We start from the raw sequence: 27,844 nt of genomic DNA on the forward strand, positions 1-27,844 counted from the left end.
ATGAAAGACTTGTGTTTGCAAGGCAGAGAACTGGAAAGACTTGACATGCCATATTGGGAGATGAGGGAAGCCAGGCTTGAGCATGGATTTGACACAAAAGAGATTTTCGGTGTGTGCGTCTGTGTGGATATATATATAGCACTTCATTTGAAATTGTACTTAGAGTAAAATGACCAGGATGAACCTACCTATCAGCTTGATTTATACAAACAAGCACACAGATGGTATATAATGCTGTGCTGTACTATATGTCCATGGGAGGAATACAGAACATGCAGCAGCATTGGGGACATGCATATGAGTGTGAATAACAATGTAATGTCATTACTATCTTAAGTGCCCTCTGTGCAGGATAGCATCATGATTTCACCCACGCCCCTGTTGAGCACAATGTGCTATAATAGATGTTTGGTCACTTTTATGCTAAACTCATGACAGAATGTAGTCTTGCAACAGGCTTTGCAATATACCTGCAAGCAATCTGTTTAGAGGACTGAAGAGCTTATCTATAGTATTGAATCTTGATTGTTCAAAGTTTGCAGTATTGCAATTCTTTATTTACATTTAATACATGTTCACCTGCACAACACTGAAGGCACAAAATAACATAGAATGTGTGACATATATACAAAAATTACAGAATAAATAATTTTATCTACATTGGTATAAAATAAAGTTTACATAAAACATTTTCAGAGTTGAACAGGGTTCCTTACTCGATCAAAATAATAAAGTGAACGCATATCCTCATATCCATTTATCATGCTGAGAGAAACTGGTCAGTTGTGATTTGTAAAAATGACACTCATACAAAAGGTTCTTATACACATCAGTAGTTCTGTCCCCTTCAGTAGCAGGAAAGGAACAATGATAAACAGAAATTGCTGTTGAAAAGTAAGTTGATTGTCATGCACCATCTTTTTAAATGGCATTTGATTAGTGCAATGCATTTCTTCTGTACAGATGCAAGATATGATTTATATATGTACTGGGACTTAAGTGCTAAGTTTGGGGAAAATGGATTTGTATAAACACGTTCCCACTGGTTGGAATACAAAATGTGGTATTGAAATAATGCAAGGGCTAAATCTAATGAACGACAGCACTAATGTGCACTCCATCATTGCGACCCAGAATACATGTTGGCATTTTGTTGAGTCTACGGCATTTTGAGCATGCTGATTATGGCATATGATTGAAACAGCCTGACAGAATTTATGGAAAACAATGAGGCCTGCCAAAGATCGAAGCTGAACTGGTAACAACCTTACCCCTGCCGTACTTATTTGCCTTCCCGATAATTACATTTGGGAAAGATATCAGTTATATCAGCAACTTCAAGTGCTGTCTGTCTACAGTGGCTTGCGAAAGTATTCACTCCCCTTAACCTTTTTTTTTTTTTTTGGGGGGGGGGGGTTGTATCATTTGATTTACACAAAATGCTTACTACCACTTTGAGGATACAAAATATTTCTTTCTTGACAAAGAAACAACAGAAAAACTGAGCGTGCATAACTATTCACCCCCCCCCCCCCCCCCCAAAGTCAATACTTTGTAGAGTCACCTTTTGTAGCAATTACAGCTGCAAGTCTCTTGGGGTATGTCTCTATAAGCTTGGCACATCTAGCCACTGGGATTTTTGCTCATTCTTCAAGGCAAAACTGCTCCAGCTCCTTCAAGTTGGATGGGTTCCGCTGGTGTACAGCAATCTTTAAGTTATACCACAAATTCTCAATTGGATTGAAGTCTGGGCTTTGACTAGGCCATTCCAAGACATTTAAATGTTTCCCCTTAAACCACTCGAATGTTGCTTTAGCAGTATGCTTAGGGTCATTGTCCTGCTGGAAGGTGAACCTCCATCCCAGGCTCAAATCTCTGGAAGACTGAAACAGGTTTCCCTCAAGAATTTCCCTGTATTTGGCACCATCCATCATTCCTTCAATTCTGACCAGTTTCCCAGTCCCACAGCATGATGCTGCCACCACCACCATGCTTCACTGTGGGGATGCTGTTCTCGGGGTGATGAGAGGTGTTGGGTTTGCACCAGACATAGCATTTTCCTTGTTGGCCAAAAAGCAAAATGTTAGTCTCATCTGACCAGAGTACCTTCTTCCATATGTTTGGGGAGTCTCGCACATGCCTTTTGGCGAACACCAAACATGTCTGACCTTTTTCTGGCCACTCTTCTGTAAAGCCCAGCTCTGTGGTGTGTACAGCTTAAAGTGATCCTATGGACAGATACTCCACTCTCCGCTGTGGAGCTTTGCAGCTCCTTCGGGGTTATCTTTGGTCACTTTGTTGCCTCTTTGATCAAATGCCCTCCTTGCTTGGTCCGTGAGTTTTGGTGGGCAGCCCTCTCTTGGCAGGTTTGTTGTGGTTTCATTTTTTCCATTTTTGAATAATTGATTTAAATTAAATGTTGCTCCGTGGGATGTTTAAAGTTTGATATTTTTTAATAACCCAACCCTGATCTGTACTTCTCCACAACTTTGTCCCTGACCTGTTTGGAAAGCTCCTTGGTCTTCATGGTCCTTTCAGAACAGGTGTATATACACTGAGATCATGTGACACTTAAATAAAGTCCACCTGTGTGCAATCTAACTAATTATGTGACTTCTGAAGGTAATTGGTTGCACCAGATATTATTTAGGGGCTTCATAGCAAAGGGAGTGAATATATATGCACGCACCACTTTTCCGTTTTCTCTTTTTTTGAATTTTATGAAACAAGTTATTTTTTTTTTTATTTCACTTCACCAATTTGGACTATTTTGTGCATGTCCATTACATGAAATCCAAATTAAAATACATTTTAATTTACAGGTTGTAATGCAACAAAATAGTAAAAACGCCAAGGGGGATGAATACTTTTGCAAGGCACTGTATAGGAAAACAAAACAACAAAGAAATTGCCAAATATACATTACATTACATTCAGTGCTACAAATGACTTGTATGTCCAAGACCGCTGTGGGATATGTAGGTCTTTGACTGAAAATATAAGATGGCAGTTTTGGACAAGGCACTTGTGGAGTTGAATATAAAACCATTAATTGTCTGTTTATATCAGTTAAATGCAGTTTGATGCTCCAGAACCTCCAAATAATCTGGCTCAGTGTGTAGGTTAGCTTTGAGTTCAAAGTACTCGTTTTTCATTTGTTCCACCATGACCTTCCTCGGTCTCGACAACATAATAGTCTCCATTAATTTCAGTTCCTCGTGGCGTCCTGGAACCTGCATCTCTACCGTTGGTTGTAGCTGGGACATGTTTTTCCTGAGGTATTCAGTAATTCCGAGCTGCTGCAACTCCCTAACCCTCTCCCTCTCTAGTATGTTTTTATAGAGGGAGCTCGCGTCGCCGAGTGTTACGAACTCAGTTGGGCAGTCTGACGTCACAGCTCTGAACTTCAAATTAGAGCCTGTAAGAGGGGAAGTATTCTCTGTCTCCATGATGCTACGACAGATGTGCTTTGGTTCGTCCAGTTCATTGAGGTCGGACTCATATTCTTTATGCTGAGTGCAGTAGGTGGGGTTGCGGCAGATCTGGACGATGGGGCTGTGTGAGCGCTCGTCGTACACGGTGCTTCCGGTCCTCTGCGCCAGTGTGTGGTGGGTGGTTTTCTGGCCGTACATACTGTATTGCAGGTGGATGGGGCTGCTGCTCTCCCGCGGCTGCTCCTCCGCCTGTTTCTTCTTCACCCTCCTTCGCCGTCTGTGCACGAGGAATGCCACAATCCCTGCTGAACAGAAGATGACCATGAGGAAGATGATGAGCAAGCTAAGGATCAGAACGGAGAGCGGAACTGAGTCCGTGATTGAGCTGAAGAAACCTCTCCTAGAGCCGTCAGTCGCCACTGTGGTTGTCTCATCCTCATCCGTGGGCAAGGAGTAGGTCACTAGGCCGCGGCACAGCAACTCGTTTCTAAGGGCCCTCAGCTCAGCCTTCTCCACTTTTCTCGGTGTGTGACACAAAATGGAACCTACGACTGTGTCCTTCCTCAGCTTCTCAACCCACTGTTTGAGACTGATTAAGTCACAGCTGCAGTCCCAGGGGTTGTCCTCTAAATAAATCTGCTCTAAAGAGTCAAGCTGGTCCAGCACGTTGCTTACAGGCAGGTGCATGAGCAGATTTTTTCTCAGGTTCAGTTTGGTGAGGGGCACGTTGCGAAATATCTGCAATGGGAGACTAGTCAGCAGATTGTTATTCAAAGACAAGAGTTTGAGATTTGGCAAAGGATTAAAAGCTCCTGGAACAATTTCTTTGATAATGTTATATTCCAAATATAGGTATTCAAGGTTGTGGAGTCCAATGAACATAGTTGCGGAAAGGGTTTCAATTCTGTTGCCGTTGAGATAAAGTTTTTTCAAATTGCTTAAGCTGAGAAAAGTTTCATTGTCAATGTAATCAATTCGATTGTTGGCTAAATTCAATAACTCTAAACTGTCATATGTGACAAAGTCATATTTCAACAGTCTCTGAATCATGTTTCCTGTGAGCACCAGCTTGGTAGGGCTTTGCTCAAGTATTCCAATATCTGAAATCCGTTGAATCCCTCTATCCTGACAATGCATTAAAAACCCAGCCACAGGGTGATTGTGACAAGAACAGTGCTCCACACAAGGACTCCCTGGAACATAAGAAGGTGTCGGAATCTTTACGACATCCTCTAACTTCGGAATCTCTGCCACTTTGGAAGATGGAGTGACCACCATGTCCAGTGACTTGGAAGGCTCCTCTAAGTTGATATCAGCGTGAGAGGGGCAGAGAACATCCCGTTTGATTTTGGCCAGGATGGTGCCCCTGAGGTGGTGGGGGCTGCTGCAGACCACCTCCCCAATGGCCGACTGGGCCCGCATGTTCTCCATCCAGATCTTCAGGTGAAGGATCTCACAATCGCACATCCAGTTGTTGTCCTCCAGAAGAAGCTCCATGATCCGCCCAATGTGCTCCAGGAAGCCAACGTAAGGCAGGGTCTGTAACTGGTTCCCCCGCAGGTCCAAGTGGGTGAGCGGAACAAACCGGAAAATATTGCTGGGAAGAAACTCGATGGCGTTGTCGTTGAGGATCAGAACTTTGAGGCGGATGAGTTTGCTGAATGCCCCCGGCTCGACCACGCGGATGAAGTTTGTGTCCGCCTGGAGAAACTCCAAATTTACCAAGCCGTGAAAAGTGTCTTCCTTCAACGTGACCAGGAAATTACTGTTGATGTGGAGCTTCTTCAAGGAGCCCAGTGCACTAAAGACCCCAGGTTCAAGCTCTTGTATGCTATTAGCCCCGAGATGAAGTGAAACGGCATTCTTTAAACCTTCCAAGTCTTCTGCATTCAACTCCACCAAGTCGTTTTTGTACAGATTGAGGTGGAAAGGTAGAGCTGACGGCACTTTGATTTGGGAGATCTTGCTGATATTTCTCTCCTCACAGTTAAGATACAGGATGCCATCTTTTTCTTCACAAGTACACAATGAGTCACAGGATTCACTCAGAAATACCTTGGAGGGGTGGATGTCTTGGAAACAAGCAGCAGCGAAAAATGAGCAAAGGAAAAGGATGCGGGGTAGCATTTTCTGTCCGTTGTATCTGCAAAGCATAAAGAAGAAGGACGGAGAGAGGGAGGGAAGAGAAAGATGTTACCAAAATGTAATGGACTTGGAAAACAACAAAAACATGGATTAAGTCAATAATTTGTTTACATATTTTTGCTATAAGTATCATAACTACTTTGATTAGATTATCAGTCCCTTTAGACAGACAATAAAGCATGGTCTCCTATTATAGAAATACATGGACCCATTCTTTCCGAACTGTGCATATATACTTTTAATCCTGGATCATAAAATCAATGCAATTCTCACAGTATAGAAAATGAAGTTGAAACTGGATACACAATCAACTTTAAATGAATTAAGCATTGATGTATCATATGCATGAAGGGAGCATACAGTTATCTTTGAAGGAATGTGGGAAATTCATATTCTTTAAAACATGCATGGCCTAGTGAACATTGGAATCTTGTTTACATGGCCACAATACCTCATATACAAGGTAATGTAGAAAACTTCCTATGTTTAAATAATACACTTGGGTATGGCCTAGAATAGATTTGATCCATGGTTTTAACCCAAGAAGAGCCAGCGTCAATAAACAAATTTTTTTTTTCCTCAAATGATCAAACATGTATTTTCTCACCCACGCGATTTTCCTTTTCGAAATCTTTCACACAGCAATGTGTGATCATCACACGAAGCGATGCGATTTCATTGATTCTCCCTAGATGCCGAACTCGCTTGATACTGTAGGTTGGGTGTATTGTGAGGTATGACAGGCCTCACACTGTTGGATGACAGCGCTGCACTGCATTGGTGGAATAAAATAATGTCACCGCTCAAAGACTGAATGCTTTATCACTAAATGCTTTATGTGGATGGGGGGGTAAAAAAAAATTAAGATAAAAAAATTAAATATATACTTTTGAAAAATGACTGGGTGTATTATACAATGGATGACAACAGGGTCAGGAGAGTGGAAAAAAACAGCCCCACATCTATTTTCAGAATCAAATGTGTATAGCTTGTGGTGAAGCAACTACACAGATCCATTGGAGGCCAGTGAAGCCTTATAATGCCTTCTCATGCATGTAAGCAAGGCCAACTCATCACCAAGCAGTTCCTCTGCTAGTGGGAGGTCATAAAAAAATATACTGGGAAAATAGTGCACTCTGAACGAAGGAAAAAGAGCGAAAAACCTCAGAAATAAAACGTGTATCACTCGTCCCCTGCAGCCCTTGTAATATACATCGCCAGACAAATAGGTCATTCACACTGTTTGTTCCATGTACTTCATATTGCTCTCAAGTGCAATCTGTTAGACAGAGTGCTCGCACTAAAATGGGGTTCCTGCAGCAGGTAGCCTAGCGGTTAAGGGTGTTGGGCCAGTAACCAGAAGGTAGTTGGTTTGAATCCCTGAGCTGACGAGGTGAACAATCTGTCAAAGTGTCGTTGAGCAAGGCACTTAACCCTAATTGCCCCTGTAAGTCGATGTAGATAAGCGTGTCTGCTAAATGACTCGAATGTAAATGTCACAGTGGTGTGGAATATTCACAATGTAGTATATCAACCCTGTTATTAAGTCATAGCAAATCATAGCTTTCGGAAAATACAGCTATTGCCATTTGAGACCATTGTTTGTTCATTTAAATTGATTTGCGGTGACTGATGCTCCTAATACTTCTCCTCTGCCCGAGCAGAGCAGTTTACATGGCACTGATATAGCCTTGAAGACTCATCCTCGGTAAAGGGGAATGACATACATGCTAAAGCGTTAATCATTATCTCATATAGCTGCTCTTTTCTGCCTATAAGCATTGTAGACGCAGGATACAAACGCTACCGCTACTTCTATGGCTACCACTACCGCTACTTCTACTGCTACCACTACTGTTACTTCTACCACCACCGTTACTTCTACTGCTACCACCACCGTTACTTCTACCACTACCGCTACTTCAACTGCTACCACTACTTCAACTGCTACCACTACTGTTACTTCAACTGCTACCACAACCGCTACTTCTACCACTACCGTTACTTCTACTGCGACCACTACTGTTACTTCTACTGCTACCACTACCGTTACTTCTACTGCTACCACTACCGTTACTTCTACTGCTACCACTACCGTTACTTCTACTGCTACCACTACCGTTACTTCCACTACTTCCACTGCTACCACTACTTCCACTGCTACCACTACTTCCACTACCGTTACTTCTACTGCTACCACTACCGTTACTTCAACTGCTACCACTACCGTTACTTCAACTGCTACCACTACCGTTACTTCAACTGCTACCACTACCGTTACTTCAACTGCTACCACTACCGTTACTTCAACTGCTACCACTACCGTTACTTCAACTGCTACCACTACCGTTACTTCCACTGCTACCACTACCGTTACTTCCACTGCTACCACTACCGTTACTTCCACTGCTACCACTACCGTTACTTCCACTGCTACCACTACCGTTACTTCCACTGCTACCACTACCGTTACTTCCACTGCTACCACTACTGTTACTTCTACCACTACTGCTACCACTAGCGCTACTGTTACTTCTACTGCTACCACTACTGTTACTTCTACTGCTACCACTACTGTTACTTCTACTGCTACCACTACTGTTACTTCTACTAATACCACCATCAACAACACTACTATTGTATTCCCTAAGTGACCAAAACATGCTCTTTCCATGACAGACTGACCAGGTGAAAGCAATGATCCCTTATTGATGTCATCTGTTAAATCCACTTTAAATTAGTGTAGATGAAGGAGAAGAGACAGGTTAAAGAAGGATGTTTAACACTTGAGAAAATTGAGACATGGATTGTGGAGTGCCTTTGAACCGCATATGGTAGTAGGTGCCAGGCGCACCGATTTGAGTGTGTCAAGAACTGCAGCGCTGCTGGGTTTTTCATGCTCAACATCTCCCCGTGTGTATCAAGAATAGTACACCTCCCAAAGGATATCCAGCCAACATGACACAACTGTGGGAAGCATTGGAGTCAACAACGGCCAGGATCCCTGTGGAACACTTTCAACATCTTGTAGAGTCTATGCCCAACGAACTGAGGCTGTTCTGAGGGCAAAAGAGTGTGCAACTCAATATTAGAGAGGTGTTCGTACTGTTTTGTACAGTGTATAATTATGGGTGGTTATGAAAGCCTTCTGTATTTTACATAATAATTGAATGGCCAAGATTTCTCTTAAATCACTATGAACAGAGGCTTTGACTTTCACAGAAATATACCCAATATATTCCACATTTTGGCATTTCTTCCAGAGCAGGTGGTCTTCCAAAGCAATGTCATCCATTATACAACCAAACACTGATGCCCCACCACAGCATTGATAACGGAGGACACACAGCGGCTGAGCGATAGCAGGCGTCCATGATGCTGCAAACCCCAGCTCCACTCAGGTGGCCAATCTTGCGGCACACACACACACACACACAGCTGATCCCCCGATGAGATAGCTGTAATTGGTGCCTGATCGATAAACGCCACCGTGCACAGGGCTTGCCACAATAAACAATGCAGCACATACCTATACAGTGTGCTCGGCTGGTGCGCCCCACCTCGTTGATAGCGAGCATATGCGTGATATGCTAATAATAGCAGCACGACACCAATTCCCCTGATAAAGACTATTTTAGCAGGGATGCATTTCAAAAGGTCTGTTTTAACTCATTTGGTGCAATTGTTTTTCCACAAGGATTATCAGTCAGATGTACCAAGTGACTTTAAAGATGTTTAGCAAGATAGACATCGGCAGACTTGCGAAACATTGTCACAATCAAGGCACTCGGCTCTGCAGTAATGTAAAACAGTACACAGCAGAATCTGGACCAAAGGAATACCCCTCCCTTACTCCCTAGTTAGACCAGAAATGTATTATTCTGTTTTAAAGGAGACTTTGGATGAGGCCATTTGAGAATATCACACACACTGACAGAAGCAGTCATTTGGGTTATATAGGGCCCATGATTTGTTTAAGAGTTGTCTTTACTCAAATCATTAAGGTAAAAGGGAAGAATATCTTCCATAATAGCACTGAGCTGCATGACCAAAACCACAGACATGCCCAAACCTGGGAGATCTTGTAAAACTAGTCAACTTTAAAATGACTCATGATAACTTTGACAAGTGACTATCTTTCCCCACCACACAAAGTAGGGACAGTAAAAGTAACAACAAATTTTGTTTTCTACAGAAGCATCATCCAAAATGACGTGATGTTGAAATATCCTAACGCAGCCTAGTCGTTGGTATCCTTTTAATCTGTGTCCATCCATTACACAAGCCAAGATTAGAACACTTAAACCCAACCCAAAAGGCTGTGATTTCAGTATAATCACTTTGTACAACATAAACATGACATTTTCAAGTCACATACACCACCTTCCCAGTCTCAAATCAACACCATGATTCAAATGACCCCTCTTGATAGATAAGTGCTGTTAGTTTATGATTATGTATTTCTGCATGGTGTATGGTATTGGCATTTGTGTATTGACATACACACTGAGTGGACAAAGCATTAAGGACACCTGCTCTTTCCATGACATAGACGGACCAGATGAAGACTGACTGACCGGTCACTTGTTAAATCCACTTTATTCAGTGTAGATGACGGGGAGGAGACAGGTTAAAGAAGGAGTTTTAAGACTAGAGACAATTGAGACATGGATTGTGTATATGTGCCATCCAGAGGGTGAATGGGCATGACAAGATATTTAAGTGCCTTTGAACAGGTATGGTAGTAGGTGCCAAGCATTGGAGCATCTCAGCATCCCTGTGGAACGCTTTCGACACCTGGTAGAGTCTATGCCCCCAATGAAATGAGGCGGTTCTAAGGGCAAAAGGGGGGCACAACTAAGTATTAGGAAGGTGTTCCTAATGTTTGGCATACTCAGAGTATGTTCACCATTTGCAATATGACCTCTAATTTCTTATTTAGTTATATTATGGAGCCATAGTGTTGAAAGCTAAGGACCACAGTGTCTCTGTACAGAAGTAGATTAGCCAGCAGATTGGAGGCAAGACTAGGGGTTGTTATTGCTGCACACCGGATGCCACGCTCATGGCTGAAGGACTCTAAGGGAGGCAAGGCAGAGAGAAACTCAACTCAAAAGCCATGAGAGCAAATTAGGAGCTTCTGCACACTATATTGTGCAGTGCATGAAAATGCACCCGGTGGGTGTGCAATGTTCCCAGGCCAATTAATGGAAGGACAGTTCCCTATTCCAGTGTATTGGAAGTGATGTGTTTGTCCTACAGGGAAACCACTACTCCCACATACATCTAGAGAGACTGTGGGTCCTCAGTCCCACAGTCCACAGATGATATTTACATTCGGTCATTCAAGACTGACGAAAGGTCACTCACTGTGTCCCATTGCAACTATTTCATAAGGTCTGCATATGTGTGTGTGTGTGTGTGTTTGTTTTTCTTTCTTCCTGTTCTTAATTAATACTCAATGACTTGCCGAATCAGGAATACAGTTAGTGGGTGTTCACGGGTGATAAGTCCAAATGGGAATTTATATGATCCTCCCAGAGCAGGAATACAATCTAGCACAATAACCATATATTGTAACCACTTTCTTCATGCTTTAAGTTAGATTTCAATGCACAGTGAGTGCATAAATGTGATGACCAACTCAACTTGGTCATACTTTAGCTCAAAGACCATGCACTTACATGGAATCCATAGTCACATTTTATTCTGTTCCCAAGGTATTATATTCTTCTACACATATGACTAAAATGTAATTCAATTTAAAACCTAGGCCTGTGTATTTTATTTGACACATTCTCAAACAATATTTAATCTGCAGTTACAGTGCTCAGCTGAGTAATTGCATTCTGGTTGCATGGAGGTACCTTCCATGTTAGAGCGATGTTATAAATGCACCCAGTTATGAGGTAGCCTAACTTAACTGATTTACACACAAAACATGTTGAAATTAGAACGTCTGCACAAATACATTTTGAGTCAAGTAAGCTGGTAAGACTCGTGTGTGCTATTATTACCAATAGAAAAAGCTCGGGAACAGTTTAGGTGAGCATATGCTGAATCATGTTCCATGTTCCAAGGACGATTGATTGTAGTAGGCTAAATCAATGCGTTGCTGGAGATTTGTAGTACGTGCAGCTGAATTTAATGCATGGCGGTGCGCCAGGTGCGCGTAAAATACCTGAATGTGTCTTGTCGACCCAGGTGTAACGTTACTTTAGCAATTTTATTTCGACTAATTCAACTGCCCTCACAAACTAAATAATTATTGAATCAGACAATCCAATTTGCAAATGGAGGATAACAATTGTTGAAGTTGTCTTTCCAACTGCAATCTCTAAAAACACAAGTGCTTTGGCCAGAACACTTCCGGACGTTTAAATACAAATATAATAAAAATGTATATCTGTAGGTTATTTGGAGGAAAGCGTGCTCTCAGTCTCAGCTAGTCCGATCAAACCTCGACATATCGAACGGACACCTGGATACCACACATGATAGACGCAGGAAGTTAAAGTGACTATATGTCCTACCAGTCTAAAGAAAGGTTGTCAACTACTAATTATAGAAAGTAAGGAATTTATAAATTTTGAGACTTCTCGTTCGGATGATATGATAGGCTACTTACCCGTTGTGCAGAGTGAGAAAGACTGTGGCTAATCCAAATGATGCTTGGGTTAGAGAGGTTGATCCATGTGGAGACTTAAGGATGCGAGGCATCAGAAGTCCCCTCAAACCGTTTATTTAAATTTTACAGCATCTTCTTTAGAGAATAGGCTAGGCATACTGGTGTAAATAACGTTTACTTTTGTCACCTCTTGTTTTAGTATTAGACTGTCGGCGTTTACAATCCGGTATTGCAAAGTGTTCAACCCGACGCGACCCGTCCGAAGCAATTTGAAATGTGTTGGCCTTTCCACTTTATCTTTGATTAATTAATTGATTCATGTAGATCCTTATTAGTCTCCCTGGTCAGTCCTCTCTGTTAACTTCTTCTGTGCTAAATTACTAGCCACTAAAGGGTGAGTGTAACTGTAGAGCCTTTTTGGAATACTGAGCCTTAGAATTTGCATGCTTTTGAGCGGTGGAAAGCTCCGAAGAATTGTAGTTGTTCTGGGCTCCTCCCCCCGAGACTCACGGACTTTTATGGCATTGCATGGTGATGTGGAACGCTTTTAGGAGAAGGTATCTGGTTCTGAAGGTCAGATTGCCCACAGTAACCCTACGAATGTTGATATAATATAATTATTTATAATGTGTATATATAGATTCATTGGATATTCACCTGCATCTGTAATGTAACTTATTGATCTGCTTTGTTTATGTTTTTGTTTGTGTGAAGATGACTGTTTTGGGGAAACAGAAATCTTTCCTGGGAGCCATGATCACAGTGAATATCACTTTGGGTCATGCAACTGTCAGAAATCACAGATTCTAAAGTATTGAAATGGTGTGTGTGTGTGTGTGTGTGTGTGTGTGTGTGTGTGTGTGTGTGTGTGTGTGTGTGTGTGTGTGTGTGTGTGTGTGTGTGTGTGTGTGTGTAGGCGTGTGCAGACGTGTGCTTTATGGCTATGTGTGGTAAGCATGAAACCTAATATTTCAAGTGAACTACAAGGAATGTTTACTGTGCAGGGTGTTTACATATGTTTCCTGGTCTCTTGAACTCTCTGTTCTACAGTAAAATAAAGCCTCACCCTGGCTGGCTTTTTACAGTTCCTATCAGGGAAGCTAGCAGTATGCTAGGTGTTCAACACATCATATTTTATTCATGCTCAAAATAACAGGAGACAATGGATATGGTTTCACCCACTAGATATTAAAGACAGTTGACATGTTTGACAGTTGTCATGAATAATGCAATGTAAATGTGTTTAGGACACCCGCATTGACAATGTGTTCTCATCCTGAAAGCACATAGATACACATTATTGGTTATTTACATTCCATCAACACTACCAGTTAGTGTATTCTTTCCATTACAATTCTACCTGTCACTCACTGAGGCCTCATACAATGGGAAGGTATGTGTGAAGGTGTGAAGCTAAGACAGCCAAGGAATCATCCTTAAAACGACTGTCCGTACACAGTCTATGATACAATGGCCTATACATACAAACAGATTGAACTCTGTGCATACTTCATCCTAAGTGAAAGATCAATGGTTGGATGTTCTGGTCAATAGTGCCTGAGCTTGGATGGGATCTGACTCTAATTGAACCTCATAGTTCTATACCATTACTATATCTCTGTCTGATTGTGTCAGGCGCATTTGGAAACTGTTCGAAGAATGATTCTCTGATCTGAAGATGCTCAAAGAATGGTTCTCTGATCTGAAGATGCATTGGGCTTCACTTACAATATTATACTCTCATGGGGTAAGATATTTAGGTAACACCTGGAATAATCCATCTGAAGTTAGATTATTTAGTCCAACATTTGTTCATTTGGTTTATTGCTTTGTAAACATCTCATTTGATTCAGAATTGGTCCCCAAGTTAAGTAAATGACAGTTATCCGAATCCTCATGAACGGCTTTCGAAAGTAGAGGTCTTGGAGGTATTTGAATGAGACTGGTTCAATATTTGAAGATATAGCTAGAATTCAATCAAAGTTGCACGGTAAGCCATTGGGGCTTGTCGTTTGAATCACAGATGTGGACTGTTTACATTTGTGTGCATTAACGCACGTTTATGTTTTCTGTGGTTTGAGGCATTATCCGCTATTGATTGAATTTCAGTCTTTCAGGTAAATATCTGACAAAATATCAAAATGCAGGTATCACAGAAAGTTTAGAGCCCAGCTGTCTAGCTTCAGTGTTTTCTTATGGTGATGCAAATATAGCACCTTTGAGCAAACTGAATCTCACTGGAAGTTATACATTTGTTGAGAGTTTGTTTGTTTTGACCTGAAGGCACAATGTGCCTCATAGTTTTTGTTGACTCTCCCCACACACTGTCACAGTCTGACTCAACCGTGTTACCCCACACTGATCCTCTTTGTCTTTTTCGTAGGCATGTCACTACTGGCCATTTTACATGAGAACCCAAGTTTACCCTGTAGAAATAAAACAAACTGGGAAACACTGGGATTTTAATCTGACTATGCAACACAGGTGTCTGTAAACTGGTATAACGTCAACCCTGACCCCCCCCCCCCCACCAAATGAGTTCAGAGATCATATTCAGGGTATGCATGTTAAACTTATGCCCTAACACACTGATATTGTAGATAACATGTTGATAGTAGAGATCACAGACAATAGGGGACAGTCAAGGTGGTCGCCTGTCTTTATTTGTGATGGAAAATGGTATCAACTGATGCCTATATACACTAAGTATTATATATGTCAATTCAAAGCTTTAGATGACAGCTTCTTCTGACAGTTCCATTATTTATTTTCTCTGTTTCGTTTACAGAGACATATTGGTGACACGACGGAGAGCCTATCTACATAACTGGTTTCAAGAACCAGCCTTCATCAAACATGAAATTATGCCGATGAGGGATGTGAGATGAGTGAGGTTAGTGAGGTGAGCACATAATTTTCCATGATAAGAGACAAATGCACAGGAAGCAGGTCCCAACTTGTCGCATTCTCCGTAACTAGCAGAATAACCTGTCCTGGCAGAGTTTCACAGTCCAGTAATGCATTAGCCACACTGACAGAGGATTGTTTTCTATGTAGTTGATGGTCCTACAGTAGAGTAGGAAAAGATAAAGATGCATTCCTTTACTTCCTTTACTTCTCTCCGATGCCAGAAGTGTGGGAACATTTGATTTATTGTAGTAATTAGATGGAATTTGTCATCACAATGTAAACGTTTGAGAAAATCATAACGGTATTATATTACCGTAATATTTGATAAAAATGTTAATAACAATTGCATAGAAATCATTCACCCACCACTAGCAAATATTACAACAAAATATATGGGTTATGGCTATTACTGTGCATTGACGGTGCAATACCAGATTCTCAGCACACAGCAATGCAGAAAGACATGTCCTGAAATTCTGACCTTTTCAGTTTCAATCATCAGAGGCAGGCACTAACAATGTGACATACAGGTCCTATAAATCCAGGGGCCACATCCACAAAACGGTTTCCAAAAAAGGTCCTAGGAATCCTGTTAAAACCTGTTTTAAGACCAAAAAAATCCCAGCTCAGAGTAGGTTTTAGGAGGATCTAAAGACACTGCTCAGACAGTAAAGTCGACTCTCATCTCTCTCATGACAGTTTGAGGCACCACAAAGTTACCACGGTGACAGGATCTTAATTTGCCCTGTATTGTCACAGCAAAAATGATCCAGTATCAACAGGATTGAAACATTTAGTCCATAATGGCTAACATTTCTTTTCATTAAAGGGGTCAATAATGTTGGTTGATCACGTTGCCTGCCCTTTATTCTTGCCTGATATGTTGGCATGCATAACCTTTTTCCGTACCAACTCTGATGGTTGTCAAAAGCGAAATCTTGACAATATCACCAATACAACAAGACGCTCTTCTAACATCACACCATTGAATAACTCTAAAATCGCTTTGGCACACGAGGCGTCGAGTAACAAGCCGACAATGTTGCACACAACGTTTGAAAGGTCTATCATATTCATCAAACAGAATCAAAGTTAACATAAGCCATAGATGGCTTCAGTTGGCATGCTCAAGAGGTATAACTTGAATTAACATAAGGTATGAAACGCAATAATCTGAAGAAAAATAATCTACCGGTTCTAGGTATTAGCCTTGCGGTTCTAGGTATTTAGGCCTATCGTGTGGAACAGGCCTCATGTGTAATCATTGTCAAGTGCAAGAGACAAGTGTTGCGTGTAGGTCTAGATGACTTATGGGTTGATCATATAGAAATATCAAAACATTCTGTCAACAACTTCAAAGCAATTGCATATACCGCAGGAGCCAATGCCTCACTCCCTTTTTCGATTATCAAGACACTTGCTGCTAACTCTTAACTGGTTAGGCCAGGTCAGGAGGGCTCCTAAATACCTGTCGACTGGGTGGGAGTCTTATGACGAAAGAGGCTTCACGCATAGCTTTTATTTTCACCTATATGAGGTGGGAGTACAATGTCTCTATTTTCCGCACTTACAACCAATTTTCTACTCTGAGACACTTTGCGGATACTGACTTAAGATGTGATTATGTGACTCAGACTTCCACATTGTATTGTAAATCCCAATGTCAATATTAATGGGAGATGTGTTGCACTGCAGACCAACACTGAGTTCACAAAACATTAAGGACACCTGCTCTTTCAATGACAGACTGATGAGGTGAATCCAGGTGAAAGCTACGATCCCTTATTGATGTCACTTGTTACATCCACTTCAATCAGTGTAGATGAAGGGGAGACGACAGGTTAAAGAAGGACTTTTAAGCTTTAATAGAATTGAGACATGGATTGTGTATGTGCACCATTCAGAGGGGGACTGGGCAAGACAAAAGATTTAAGCAATACAAAAAAATGGAAGTGCCTTTGAACGGGGTATGGTAGTAGGTGCCACTCAACAGTTTCCTGTGTGTATCAAGAAGGGTCCACCGCCGAAAGGACATCCAGACAACTTGACATAACTGATGGGTAGCATTGGAGACAGCATGGGCCAGCATCCCTGTGGAACGCTTTTGACACCTTGTAGAGTCAATGCCCTGACGAATTGAGGCTGTTCTGAGGGCAAACGTGGGGGTGGGGGTATCCTTAATGTTTTGCACACTCAGTGTACATCTCAAAAAAGGGATTCTGCCGGCCCATGTGTTTATTCATTTGTCTTTGCGTCGTAACAAATGTTTTGCAACAGAAAGTCAAAAAACAAGCGTTATTATTGTTATTGGACCACAAAGGTCAGAAAGTTCCCTTCTCGTTTCGGCCGCATTGCTTCAGTTTGGTCCCTAGTGAATATACCCCAGGCCTGCTGACTGCTGCCTTGTCACTGATATGGTTGATTTGTTTTGATTTGTTTGATTTGTTTTTTCTGAAGCATCAGTTGAGGACCATTTGGAATAAAACAGTGGAACATCTCCGCATCAAACAAAAGGTTTTTCTGAGAGATTGTAAACAGATTGTTCTGTGATCTATTCTTAAATCCATAAAAGTTACAACAGAGTAAGTCAAATTTGACTTTACTGCTTTCTGATTGTTTTCCAAATAACAAGCATTTAACTATTCTATGATGCGCATCAACAAAGCACTAGGCTGTAGCATGCTGTCTCTTTTTGATGTTGCTTGTGTCAAAGTTCAAGTGAGCTCAAAAGCTACCAATGACGAGGGAAGTGAATGTGAAAGTTTGGTATAGTGAGTTGTGTTTCCTGCCCAATAGCAAATAACATCTCTAAGAGTTCTCTTTCTCCTTCTTCGTATCATGATTGTTTGTAGTTACACTTTATTTGATTTATCTGGTATATTATTCCCGTTGAACATTTTAAGTAGACTTGCAGTTAAGCAAGTCTAGATGTCGTAATTCAATACTCATTGATGCAGTATTACCTTTGAGCATCAATTCATTGTAGAACCCCTTGCACATTTCCCTTGTTTTATATAGGCAGCATCATATAGACATTACTAATAGATAATAGAGTGGATAAAATATAGCACTCTAAGAGGATTCTGTTGTCTTTATTGTACGGAATTACACAATTAATTTGAAAACCTGCTGTGAGAAAATAGTGTTTATAATACTATGATGCAAAAACATCTACATTTGTCCTGGAAGTGTGTGTGGCTGGTCTATCAGTTCGACTGCACTTGCAGTCTGGGTCATTGCAGTGGCTGCGAGTCTGTTGGGATGTAATCTTCAGTGAGAGGAATTGTTGGCAGAACAAATATGTTATCTGCAAATAGAGAACAGAGATAAAGGGGAATTATGGGGAAAACAATCTTTGTGTCCAGAAGAGCTTTGGGTAGGTGACCTGTGAGAAAACAAAAGTTTTCCATGAGCGTCACGGCTTGTGACCAAGTTAGCTCTGCTTTAACTTGGGAAAGCACAAGGTAGAAAAACACTCAAATAATATGATTGCCAAAAGCATACACAAATTGCAGGACACTACTGGGAAATGACAACATTAAAGACAAAATGGATAAACACAGCAACATCACCAGAAGTGCAACATTTGAAATAAATTAAGCATTTTGGAGAATTCTATTAACGGGCAAGGGGGAGAAAGAGGAAGTTGGGTAAAATTGTTCCATCAACAGGGATAGATAGGCATGATCACACAGGCCCACTGACACTAGGACACAATGTGATATTTTCAGGTCATGTTCAGGCTGCAATGGTGCAATACAGTAGGTTGGCTGTTTGGACTTATTTCAGGATATTGTTGCACATCAGCTGATCAGTATTGGATCTGTTGAGCTCTTGTTTACTGCTTAATGTGACTAATCAAACCTGTGGCATGTATTGAACCCTGAACAATTTAAGACGTAAGCATTAGCCCTGGCAGCTAACACGAGTCTTCAGATCTCATGCAAAGCTGCCCACCACACGAGTATATGGGTAAATCTCAATTGTATTTCCTTTATTCTTCCTGTCCTCACTCCTCATCTCCTTCGCAATCGCGTCAGACAAGGCCAGATGGAAGGAACTTCCAATGCGATTTGAGAAGGAGGCGTGGAGAGAGGACTTGTGGAATCAAGGAAAGAGAATTGAGATTTGTGGTGGGTAACCTTGCATGAGGACTGAAGACTCTTCTTAGCTTCCAGAGCTAATGCCTATGCCTTGGAAGCACCCCGTGCTACACTTAAACCCTCTTTCATCTCTTCCCCCTCTCTGCAGCAGCTGACAGATATCACTTGTGTGATCTGAGTCACATGCACCAACGAGACTGACCGAATATCAAACGAGAGTCACCCAGGCGACTCCAGACTAACTCTGACTGGAAGTGAAGAAAAGTCTCCAGGCTCCAGGTTTGAGGATAGTCATCATTCAGGCCTCGTTCGCCAAATTACCTCTGCTACACACTGCTGAATATGAACCTATTATTGACTTAGCAAGCTCACATATAGGCTTTCTATGTGCTGAATCATACTATGCGAACAATAAGAACAGCATGCGCAGTAAGATTGATATTGCTTTTTTGTGGTCATTTTCCAGAAGATTGGACAACGAGACACCTGTCTATACACTTATTACCCCAGAGACGTTCACTTGATACGCTGCTCACTAATAGTCGTGTGACAGACTGTACCTCCCCTTTCACTGAATAGAACAAAAGTTTGAGTACCTGGCAATATCTCCCCTTCCACCGACGAGGACAAAAGAGGACTACCTGGCAATATCCTGTTTATTGTCCCACTGAGGCTTGTTTAATTAAAAATAAACACCTCTTTATGGTCCAAGGTCACCAATACAATTGGTGTTCTATTGTACGTGAATGAAAGCCCTTTGTGTGTACTTTACGTTGTTTACTGACTTGTGTCCCCCATCACCCTCTTCTTGTTTCTAGATAGGAAGTAGCCTATTGTGGACAGAAGCAGATCAGTGAGAGTGGACAGCTTGTATTGGTCGTGTAGAATGGCTGGACAGCCTCAGGGTAAGGCCTCACACCACATGCTGCTCAATCTCTGTTGGTCCTGGCCTGTCCTCCCTTCTCGTAATAGACTCCTCTCCAGTCCCATTTAGGTCATTGTATAATGGGTGGGGCGGCGTGGTCCATCGGTCCCGCAAGCAGACAGATTGTGTGTTAATTAAAGGGGCTTGGGTTGCAACTGAATCACCATAGACTTGAGAGCCTGCCGTGGTTGACCACATCAGACAAACCATGCTTATCTAATGGTGCATCTACTGTAGGTTCAGTTGGTGACATTATGGACAAACATTTATTTTTCAATGTTTTTGTCAGCTTGCACAATAGGCACATGTCTCCAATAGTATGGTAGTTGCTTTCTCAACGACACAGATGATTTGATTACTGCTCCCTTCTATAAAGCTTGACATTTCTAAATCAAATTCACAGGAAGCATGGTATTTCCATTGGTTTGCATTGCCCCCTTCTGGTGATTTGTCGTACAAATTCAAACACAGAGCAATTTCGGGGGTGAGGGATCCAAAACTACATTGGCTGCTTGCACCTACTGATTGAACCGTATCTACTCAAACAGTGTACAAAACAAAGCATAGCAGAGAATGGTTTATTTGGGATAGCATTTGAGCTTTTAGAACTTTGTGTCTGAACTACGTATGCACTTATTAATATATTCCAATAATTCAATCCTGTCATTTAATTGTGTCTGTCTGTCTGTTTGCTATTTGATTTTGATGTTGCTAGTCAAACAAAAACAAGGGTAGGATGTGAAGAAATACATTTTATATAACACAATACTGTATATATATATATTTTTTTTTACCTTTATTTAACCAGGCAAGTCAGTTAAGAACAAATTCTTATTTTCAATGACGGCCCGGGAAGAGTGTGTTAACTGCCTGTCCAGGGGCAGAACGACAGATTTGTACCTTGTCAGCTCGGGGGTTTGAACTTGCAACCTTCTGGTTACTAGTCCAATGCTCTAACCACTAGAGCCTTCAAATCCATACAATGTGTAGGGGACCCGTAGTGAGAGGAAATATACACTTTTGACAGCTCTGTCAACTGCAAAGCCTAATCACAGCAATTACCTGTGTATACACTGCACAGTGCACACTGTGGACGAGTGCTGGAAATAGTGCATGTTCTCAGGCATGGTGATTGTGTGCAGAACCATTTCTGGATGTATTTGCCCTCATCTAAAATACGTACAGTATATGTACACAGTAGGGGGCTGCTTCTGTTTGGTAAAGCTCTTGAATCAATTTGAACTAATATTACAATGTTTAGCTACTGTTTACATTGACATAGTGCACCCACAACCTGTTCCATATAGAACGTATTTGCAGTATAGTTGCTGCACATTTTAATATACACGCTGTGATTTTCTCTCGCTCTCTCTCTCTGTCTCTGTCTGTGTGTGCGTGTGTACCTTGTCTCAGATTATTGTGCTACAAAACCTGCCCAATGAGTCCCAGCTCCTGTAGCCCTTCTTTACTCCTCCATCCACACACACAGGGCCTCTGCTGCAGGTACACCTCCACCTCCTATTACCAATGACCTTCATCTACCGACTGTGACCAGGAAGTCATCCCCAGGGACCCTGACTGGCACACTGTTGAATGCTAATACCCGGCTCAGGCTGTTCTGGCTTTAGAGGTCGTCTACCATAGCTTCCCATCACTTCCTCTGAGCCCCCATCAAATGTTAAATCCTCCTAAATGCACCTCAGCGGCTTTGGTACCTAGCGTTCCCTGCACGACTGCGCGGGTCACTCCAGCTGAGGCCTTGCTCTTTAGAGCCAGCCAGTGAATGAGAACACAGGGAGAAAAGATCAGTCCAAAAGATAAGACCTGGCTTCGGCTGTGAGTTGTTTGTGATGCTAATGGGGAGCGTTTTGAGGACAATTAGCGACAGAGGAGGCAAAGGAGGCAAACAAAGAGAAAAGGTCGTCGGGGAGAGGAGATTAAGCCAAAGATTTGGTTTGGAGGCATGTGTGGTGGGGTTTGAAAATTGTTCAATGTTAAGCAGTTTGATCTGCCTTTAAAGGTCATAAAACAGATGGACTACTTATCAGAGAGACTCAGAGAGCTCAACGGGGCCCAATGTAGTAGGACTATTCCTGCTGAAAGCAGTACAGTCGTCACTAGAGTCCAACAGGAGGGGATTATAGTTAGTTATTTGCCGTCAGAAACTCCTCACGACACCTGTCATCACCACGACCCGAACCCCCTTGTGAGTCAACTCAAGTAGCTCCCCTGGAGAGCTGAACAACAAGCCTCGTTTGGTGGCAGAGATAAAAAAAAAGTCCCCCAAACGATAATGAAATCGGCTCATTACGATAATGAGCAGCATTGGTAATGAAGGTGATTTGCCTAGCCTCTTGAAATGCCCGATATCTGTCACCTAATTACAGGCGAACACCAGGAAAACAGTATGTAAAACGTGGCGCTTGGGGCCTGGAGCAGATCAGGCTGACAACAGAGGATTCTGTTTGTCTACAACCCTACAGTTCATGTCTTGTTTTTAAACACTGTATTCAAATTGGATACATGCTGGTTTAGGGATTGTCAATTACCTCATCTAATATTCTGTAGTTTGAGACACTGCCCACTGTGCAAAAACTAGTTGAATCAATGTTGTTTCCAAGTCATTTCAAACCCCCAAATCTATGTGATGATGTTGTATCAACGTGGAAAACTGATTGGATTTGCAAAAAGTCATCAAAGTAAGGGCATTTCGTATTTTTTTTTCACGTAAATTTTAACCTAACTCTAATGACATGGTGACATTTGTTGTTGATTTCCCATTGAATTCACGGTTAGTTGACAACTCAACCAAATGTTAATCAAAACTAGATGTTGAACTGATGTCTGTGTCCATTGGATGTGATCTGTTGTCTTGAACGTGGGACAGAGTAGATTGTGGATGAGCTTTTTCAGGACAAATCGAGTGATTGTTGTTGTCTTTTTTTGGTTTGTCTGCATAGATGTATCCCTATTTTATGGTTCACTGTCTTACCAGTATCTATTTAAATTTTATAGTCGACGAGGACATGTACTTGAGTGTATCCATTTGTCAACAGAGCACACTCTGCCTTTGTGTGGCTTTGAATCCTTTCAATCTTCTACATTTGCATTGTTGGATAATAGGTGGCTCAATATAACAATGTCAACGGGGGAACTTGAAGTGTACTCAGCTACATCTGGTGGAAATGGAGCTTTAAAGATCGACTCGTTCAGGTCAACCAGTAACACAAGACCCACTTGTTCAGTCCTCAATGTTCTTTCCTAAGACTAGAAGATTTACAGGGCTACATTCATGTGATTTGTTTGTATTCTTCTCACTTGAGCAAAACCCTAAGCGAATATGTGTTGGGTGATTTTACTGTCCTGGAAAAGGACATTTTGGAGAGGATACCATCAGTGTACAGGAGAGGGCACTGTTGAATTTCCCAAAATATTTGAAATAATTAAGTCATAGAGGATTAAACCCCCCCCCCCTACACATGTTATGTACACACATATGAGCACACACACACAACGCCCCCCACCCCCGTCGTCATCTTCCTTTCTCAACGAAACAAAATTAGAATTCGTTTTTAATTCCCCCAATTTTACTGGCGGCGTTTTAAATCAAACACATCCAACAATTGAGTTTCACATCACTGGTGACATTGAGGAGCATCTATAGGACAGTTACCATCCTCCCCTTGAGGCATAAGTGTTGTCAGGCCAGAGCCAGTTTGATTTCATCACTTTGATTAAGTGCTGAGAGCTGACACACTCCTGGTTGATGACGGACAGCTATTAGGCTCTCCAGGGTGTTTGGAGACTTAAGATGCCCATAGCTGTTTGCTGACACACGGCAGTTGAAAAGGAACCCTGTATGTCATGCTGTGGGGACCATGGAGTGAGGAATAATAAAATATAGTAGCCTACCGCATTGCCAGATTGGATGTTTGCATTTGTTTTCCCTCTAGATAACAAAGGACCTGCACAATGATTAGCTAGATGATAACACAACACAATATACAAGTCTATTCCACACTGTAACCTGTAATGCCTCATTCACGTAGTGAGCAGGATATCCTTCAACGACAAACAACATCAACAGAAACAAATACAGCCATCCTTTTCGTGGTTACTGTAGCTTTCGGATGAAGGCACTGCTCAAAACGGATGTTACAGAAGTCGTTGGTGGCTCATGGTGACTGGCCTGAGTACAGCTGTAAGTAGAGTGCCCAGATGAGTGAACACATAGCGATGAGAGAGGCAGCAGAGTGAATGATGGGAGGAAGTGGGACGTACATTGGAGCCTGGGCTCCCCTGGATAGCGGCTCATCTCCTGTCTTTGCACCCTGGTCAGGGAATGCATAAATACATCAGTCACTGTAGTGGCTGTGCTCAAAGCACTTACCATGTGGCTGTGGAGAATATAAATACAAGTACATGCATTTAGAGGATGTACATGTTTGTGTGTGTGTGTGTGTGCGTGCGTGTGTGTGGGGTGGAGGGTGAGTGTGTGTGTGTGTGTGTGTGTGTGTGTGTGGGGTGGAGGGTGTTTGTGTGTGTGTGGTGGAGGATGTTTGTGTGTGTGTGTGTGGGGTGGAGGGTGTTTGTGTGTGTGTGGTGGAGGATGTTTGTGTGTGTGTGTGTGGGGTGGAGAGTGTTTGTGTGTGTGGGGTGTAGGCTTTTTGTGAGTGTGTGTGGGGTGGAGGGTGTTTGTGTGTGTGTGTGCACATTCGTAAATCTGTATGTTGTACCTTCTTCGTTCAGCCATTTTGTAGTTGCTAAAATTAGAATAGTTTGCCTAATTTGGTCAGGTCTTCCATAAATGTCCATATTGCAGCTTTAACCCAACTCCTAGTGACCTCGTGAAGAGGTTTTGACCTCTTGGCGTAATGGTTAAGGTGATGACTTGACGGTCGCTGGACCTAGTTTTGAGTCCCTGTCAGGGCTACCGCCAAAATGTGTTACATTGTTGTCAAAAGTGGGAAGGCTCCCGTGAGGTCATCAGAGAGGCGTGTACACGAGAGGGACTTGGTACAGAGAGGTATGGGGACACGCTCTCTCGAAGGAAGGACATAGTCCCTCCCTTGTGTACACCTCTCCGATGGCATCATGGGAGCCTTCCCACTTCTGACACCAATGTAGCAACCTTAAACCAACACCTAGTGACCTGGTTCAGACATCGTGGCATAATGGTTAAGGTGTTGGCTTGACAGTTGCTAGATCCGGGTTGGAGTCCCAGTTGGGGCTACCCCCCCCTCCCCCAAATTTACTACAATATCATCATTATTTTTCCATCTTTCGAGTGCTCCCAGGATCGTCATAGCACATAATGCAGCAAAACACTCACTCCCTCTTCCCACACCCAGACACAGCGATACCCCCATCCGTCCCTCTCAATTAGCCGCACTTAGTTGGCAACACCACTGTGACGGAACAGACTACATCTCCCAGGTCACCGCGGGGTGGATCCCTTCCCATTATTAATGGCTAAGCTGTGGGGGCAAACAGAGGCTTAGCGCCACAGCACTCATTTGAGGGCGATGCAGGGGCTGGGACTATTGAAGGGGATTGGCTAGCACACCCACCATTACCCAATTGTGTGGGCATTGCGTTGGGAGGTGGAGGGGGGCTGAGGCAAGGGAAGGGTGAAGGTTGACTGACAGATTCTTCCTGTTGTTAATTGTTTTAGTGATGGAAGGCACATTTATGTAACAGACAGTGCATGACCTCGAGGCATTATTGATTATCTCTCCGGGTGTGATATGGTAATGCTTAGTGTTTAGAAGTATGTGGTCTATGTCCAGCTTAACTGCTGAGATGACAATGAAAAGCCCAAGAGAGGTTTTGTGTTTTCACCCCAGATATATAGAGAAGGGTTATATGCTAAGTGTCACCTTCACCTCTGTAAGGGGTCTACTTATAAAACATGCAAAACTCTCCATAAATTTAGGATGTGATTGGTTACATTAACCATCAATTGTTAGAATTTAGCGATGTTAGACTGCTGTTAAAATGTCAATGACATCACAGTCTGTAGTGGTATGACTGATTATACATATACGTCATTGCAGTCATTGCATATAACATACGATTTGGTAATGCCTTGATATGCATCACGTTTCGTGGATCAAAATTCCATCAGCAGTATTGGCTTTGGACAAGGTCCATTTTGGCAGATTGCCAGTGGCTCGGGTTGTATATCCCAACGACCACCTGCATTGACTCTCTCAGATCCCTTCCTCCATTCATGGGGCATAAACATGCCGTTCACATGTCCAGGAAACACTGAGTGCATTGTGTCCCCTGGATGAGGTGTCCCTGCAGAGGCACATGCATTTTAATCAAACCCCACAGTCCTAAATAGCACTTAAAATACGGAAGCAGCGTCAGAGGCTCAGACAAGGTAGAAAAACAAATATTTTTGGGAGGATGAAACGCTGATCCAAGCGGCATGCTAGCTGGCAGTAGCACCTCTACTTTACTTAACTACCGTCATAAAATTAACAGCCGCAATAAAACACATACTGGGAAAGTATGTTTCTAATGACCCCTGCGGGCCCTTAGGTCAATTACGTCGGAAATTATACAGTAAAATATTATGGAAGTCATGCTATAGTCCCAATGCTCCGCACGGGGATTTTGAGGTGTGCAATTGGATAGCAGTTATCCTCTATAAGAATGATGAAACACCCATTTAGAAAGAGTTATGGAGCAAATCCTGCATATAAATTCCTTTCATTAGTTAGTTCATCTTCTTAGAGCAAATAACAACATTTTCTGTAGCAACGTTGCACAGGGTTATTTATCTCTATGGAATTCTACGGTGTTATCTAGAGGGGACATCATTGTGCACATCTTAACCACCTATTTTTCTAGGGATTACGAGTGTTTACAGGAGTTTTGTACTGTTTCAAGGACAACATGTGAGCCCTAGCGATAACGCCACAGGTTATGTTGATGCTGAACCCATACTAATATTCTCTGGGCTACCGGAGATTAAGTTTATCTGCTTTAAAAATGCATGAACTTGCTATAGCTTGTAAAAAAATGTTGTAAAAATGTGTAAACACAATCTTGTTATGGCTGTATGTAGCTGTTCCCAGTGTCGTTTCCATAAAGCAATAGACATTTTAGTGTATTCCATGGCGCCCCCTTCAGGCAACAGGGGCAATAAATCATATGAACACTAATATAGCTCCCAGCCTTTACAACAACAAGCAAAAGCATGACTCAAGTCCTAAACATGCCAAGTTGTTACAGAACCAGAAGAGGAGCATAGGAGTTGATGGTAAACCTGCTGTGCTACAGAACCATGAGTTACTGTGTGGCTTTTGGAGAACATGCTAGCTCCAGAAATCCATGCATTTTGTCCTGCCTTCCTCTGCCCCTAGCCTAAGGCCCAATTCAATTTTAATTATTTGCGTACGACTTTTAAAAAAATGAATCAATACATTGCTATGCACAATCTGGAAAACAGCAAATGTTTTTGCTAAATGTCATTGTACAAAAAAAGGTTCTATGGTTTTCAAATTGTCTTCAATCAGTAAAAAAAGACATAGCTTGACAGAAATCTCTGCAAATAGTCCCACTTCCTTTCAGACTTCCCCCCAGTAATATGCAGAGCACTCTAATCATGGCAGTTACTTAACTCTGAAGTCTCTATCATTCATCCTCTCCCATTCAGTGACTCCCTACAACCCTGGACAGAGTAATA

At 42.1% G+C, this 27,844-nt stretch overlaps 1 protein-coding gene across 1 annotated transcript; it reads right to left on the reverse strand.

Moving 5' to 3' along the window:
- Nucleotides 1–1,534: 1,534 nt before the first annotated feature.
- Nucleotides 1,535–12,697, reverse strand: LOC135542591 (SLIT and NTRK-like protein 6). The gene is made up of 2 exons (XM_064969685.1): nucleotides 12,208–12,697; nucleotides 1,535–5,577 (listed from the first exon to the last, which is right to left on the reverse strand). Exons 1-2 carry the CDS (start codon nucleotides 12,297–12,299, stop codon nucleotides 3,066–3,068), a joined length of 2,604 nt encoding a protein of 867 aa, XP_064825757.1. The 5' UTR covers nucleotides 12,300–12,697; the 3' UTR covers nucleotides 1,535–3,065.
- Between the last annotated feature and the right edge of the window lie 15,147 nt (nucleotides 12,698–27,844).

This window comes from Oncorhynchus masou, chromosome 6 (assembly GCF_036934945.1).
Source record: "Oncorhynchus masou masou isolate Uvic2021 chromosome 6, UVic_Omas_1.1, whole genome shotgun sequence".
In the NCBI taxonomy this organism is placed as follows: domain Eukaryota; kingdom Metazoa; phylum Chordata; class Actinopteri; order Salmoniformes; family Salmonidae; genus Oncorhynchus; species Oncorhynchus masou.

What these genes read in the sequence shown, in the direction of transcription:
- LOC135542591 (XM_064969685.1), bottom strand. Translation starts at nt 12,299, where the DNA reads ATGCCTCGCATCCTTAAGTCTCCACATGGATCAACCTCTCTAACCCAA. An exon ending in TTTCTCACTCTGCACAACGG is followed by an intron (nt 5,578 to 12,207) that starts GTAAGTAGCCTA and finishes TATGCTTTGCAG; the next exon opens with ATACAACGGACAGAAAATGC.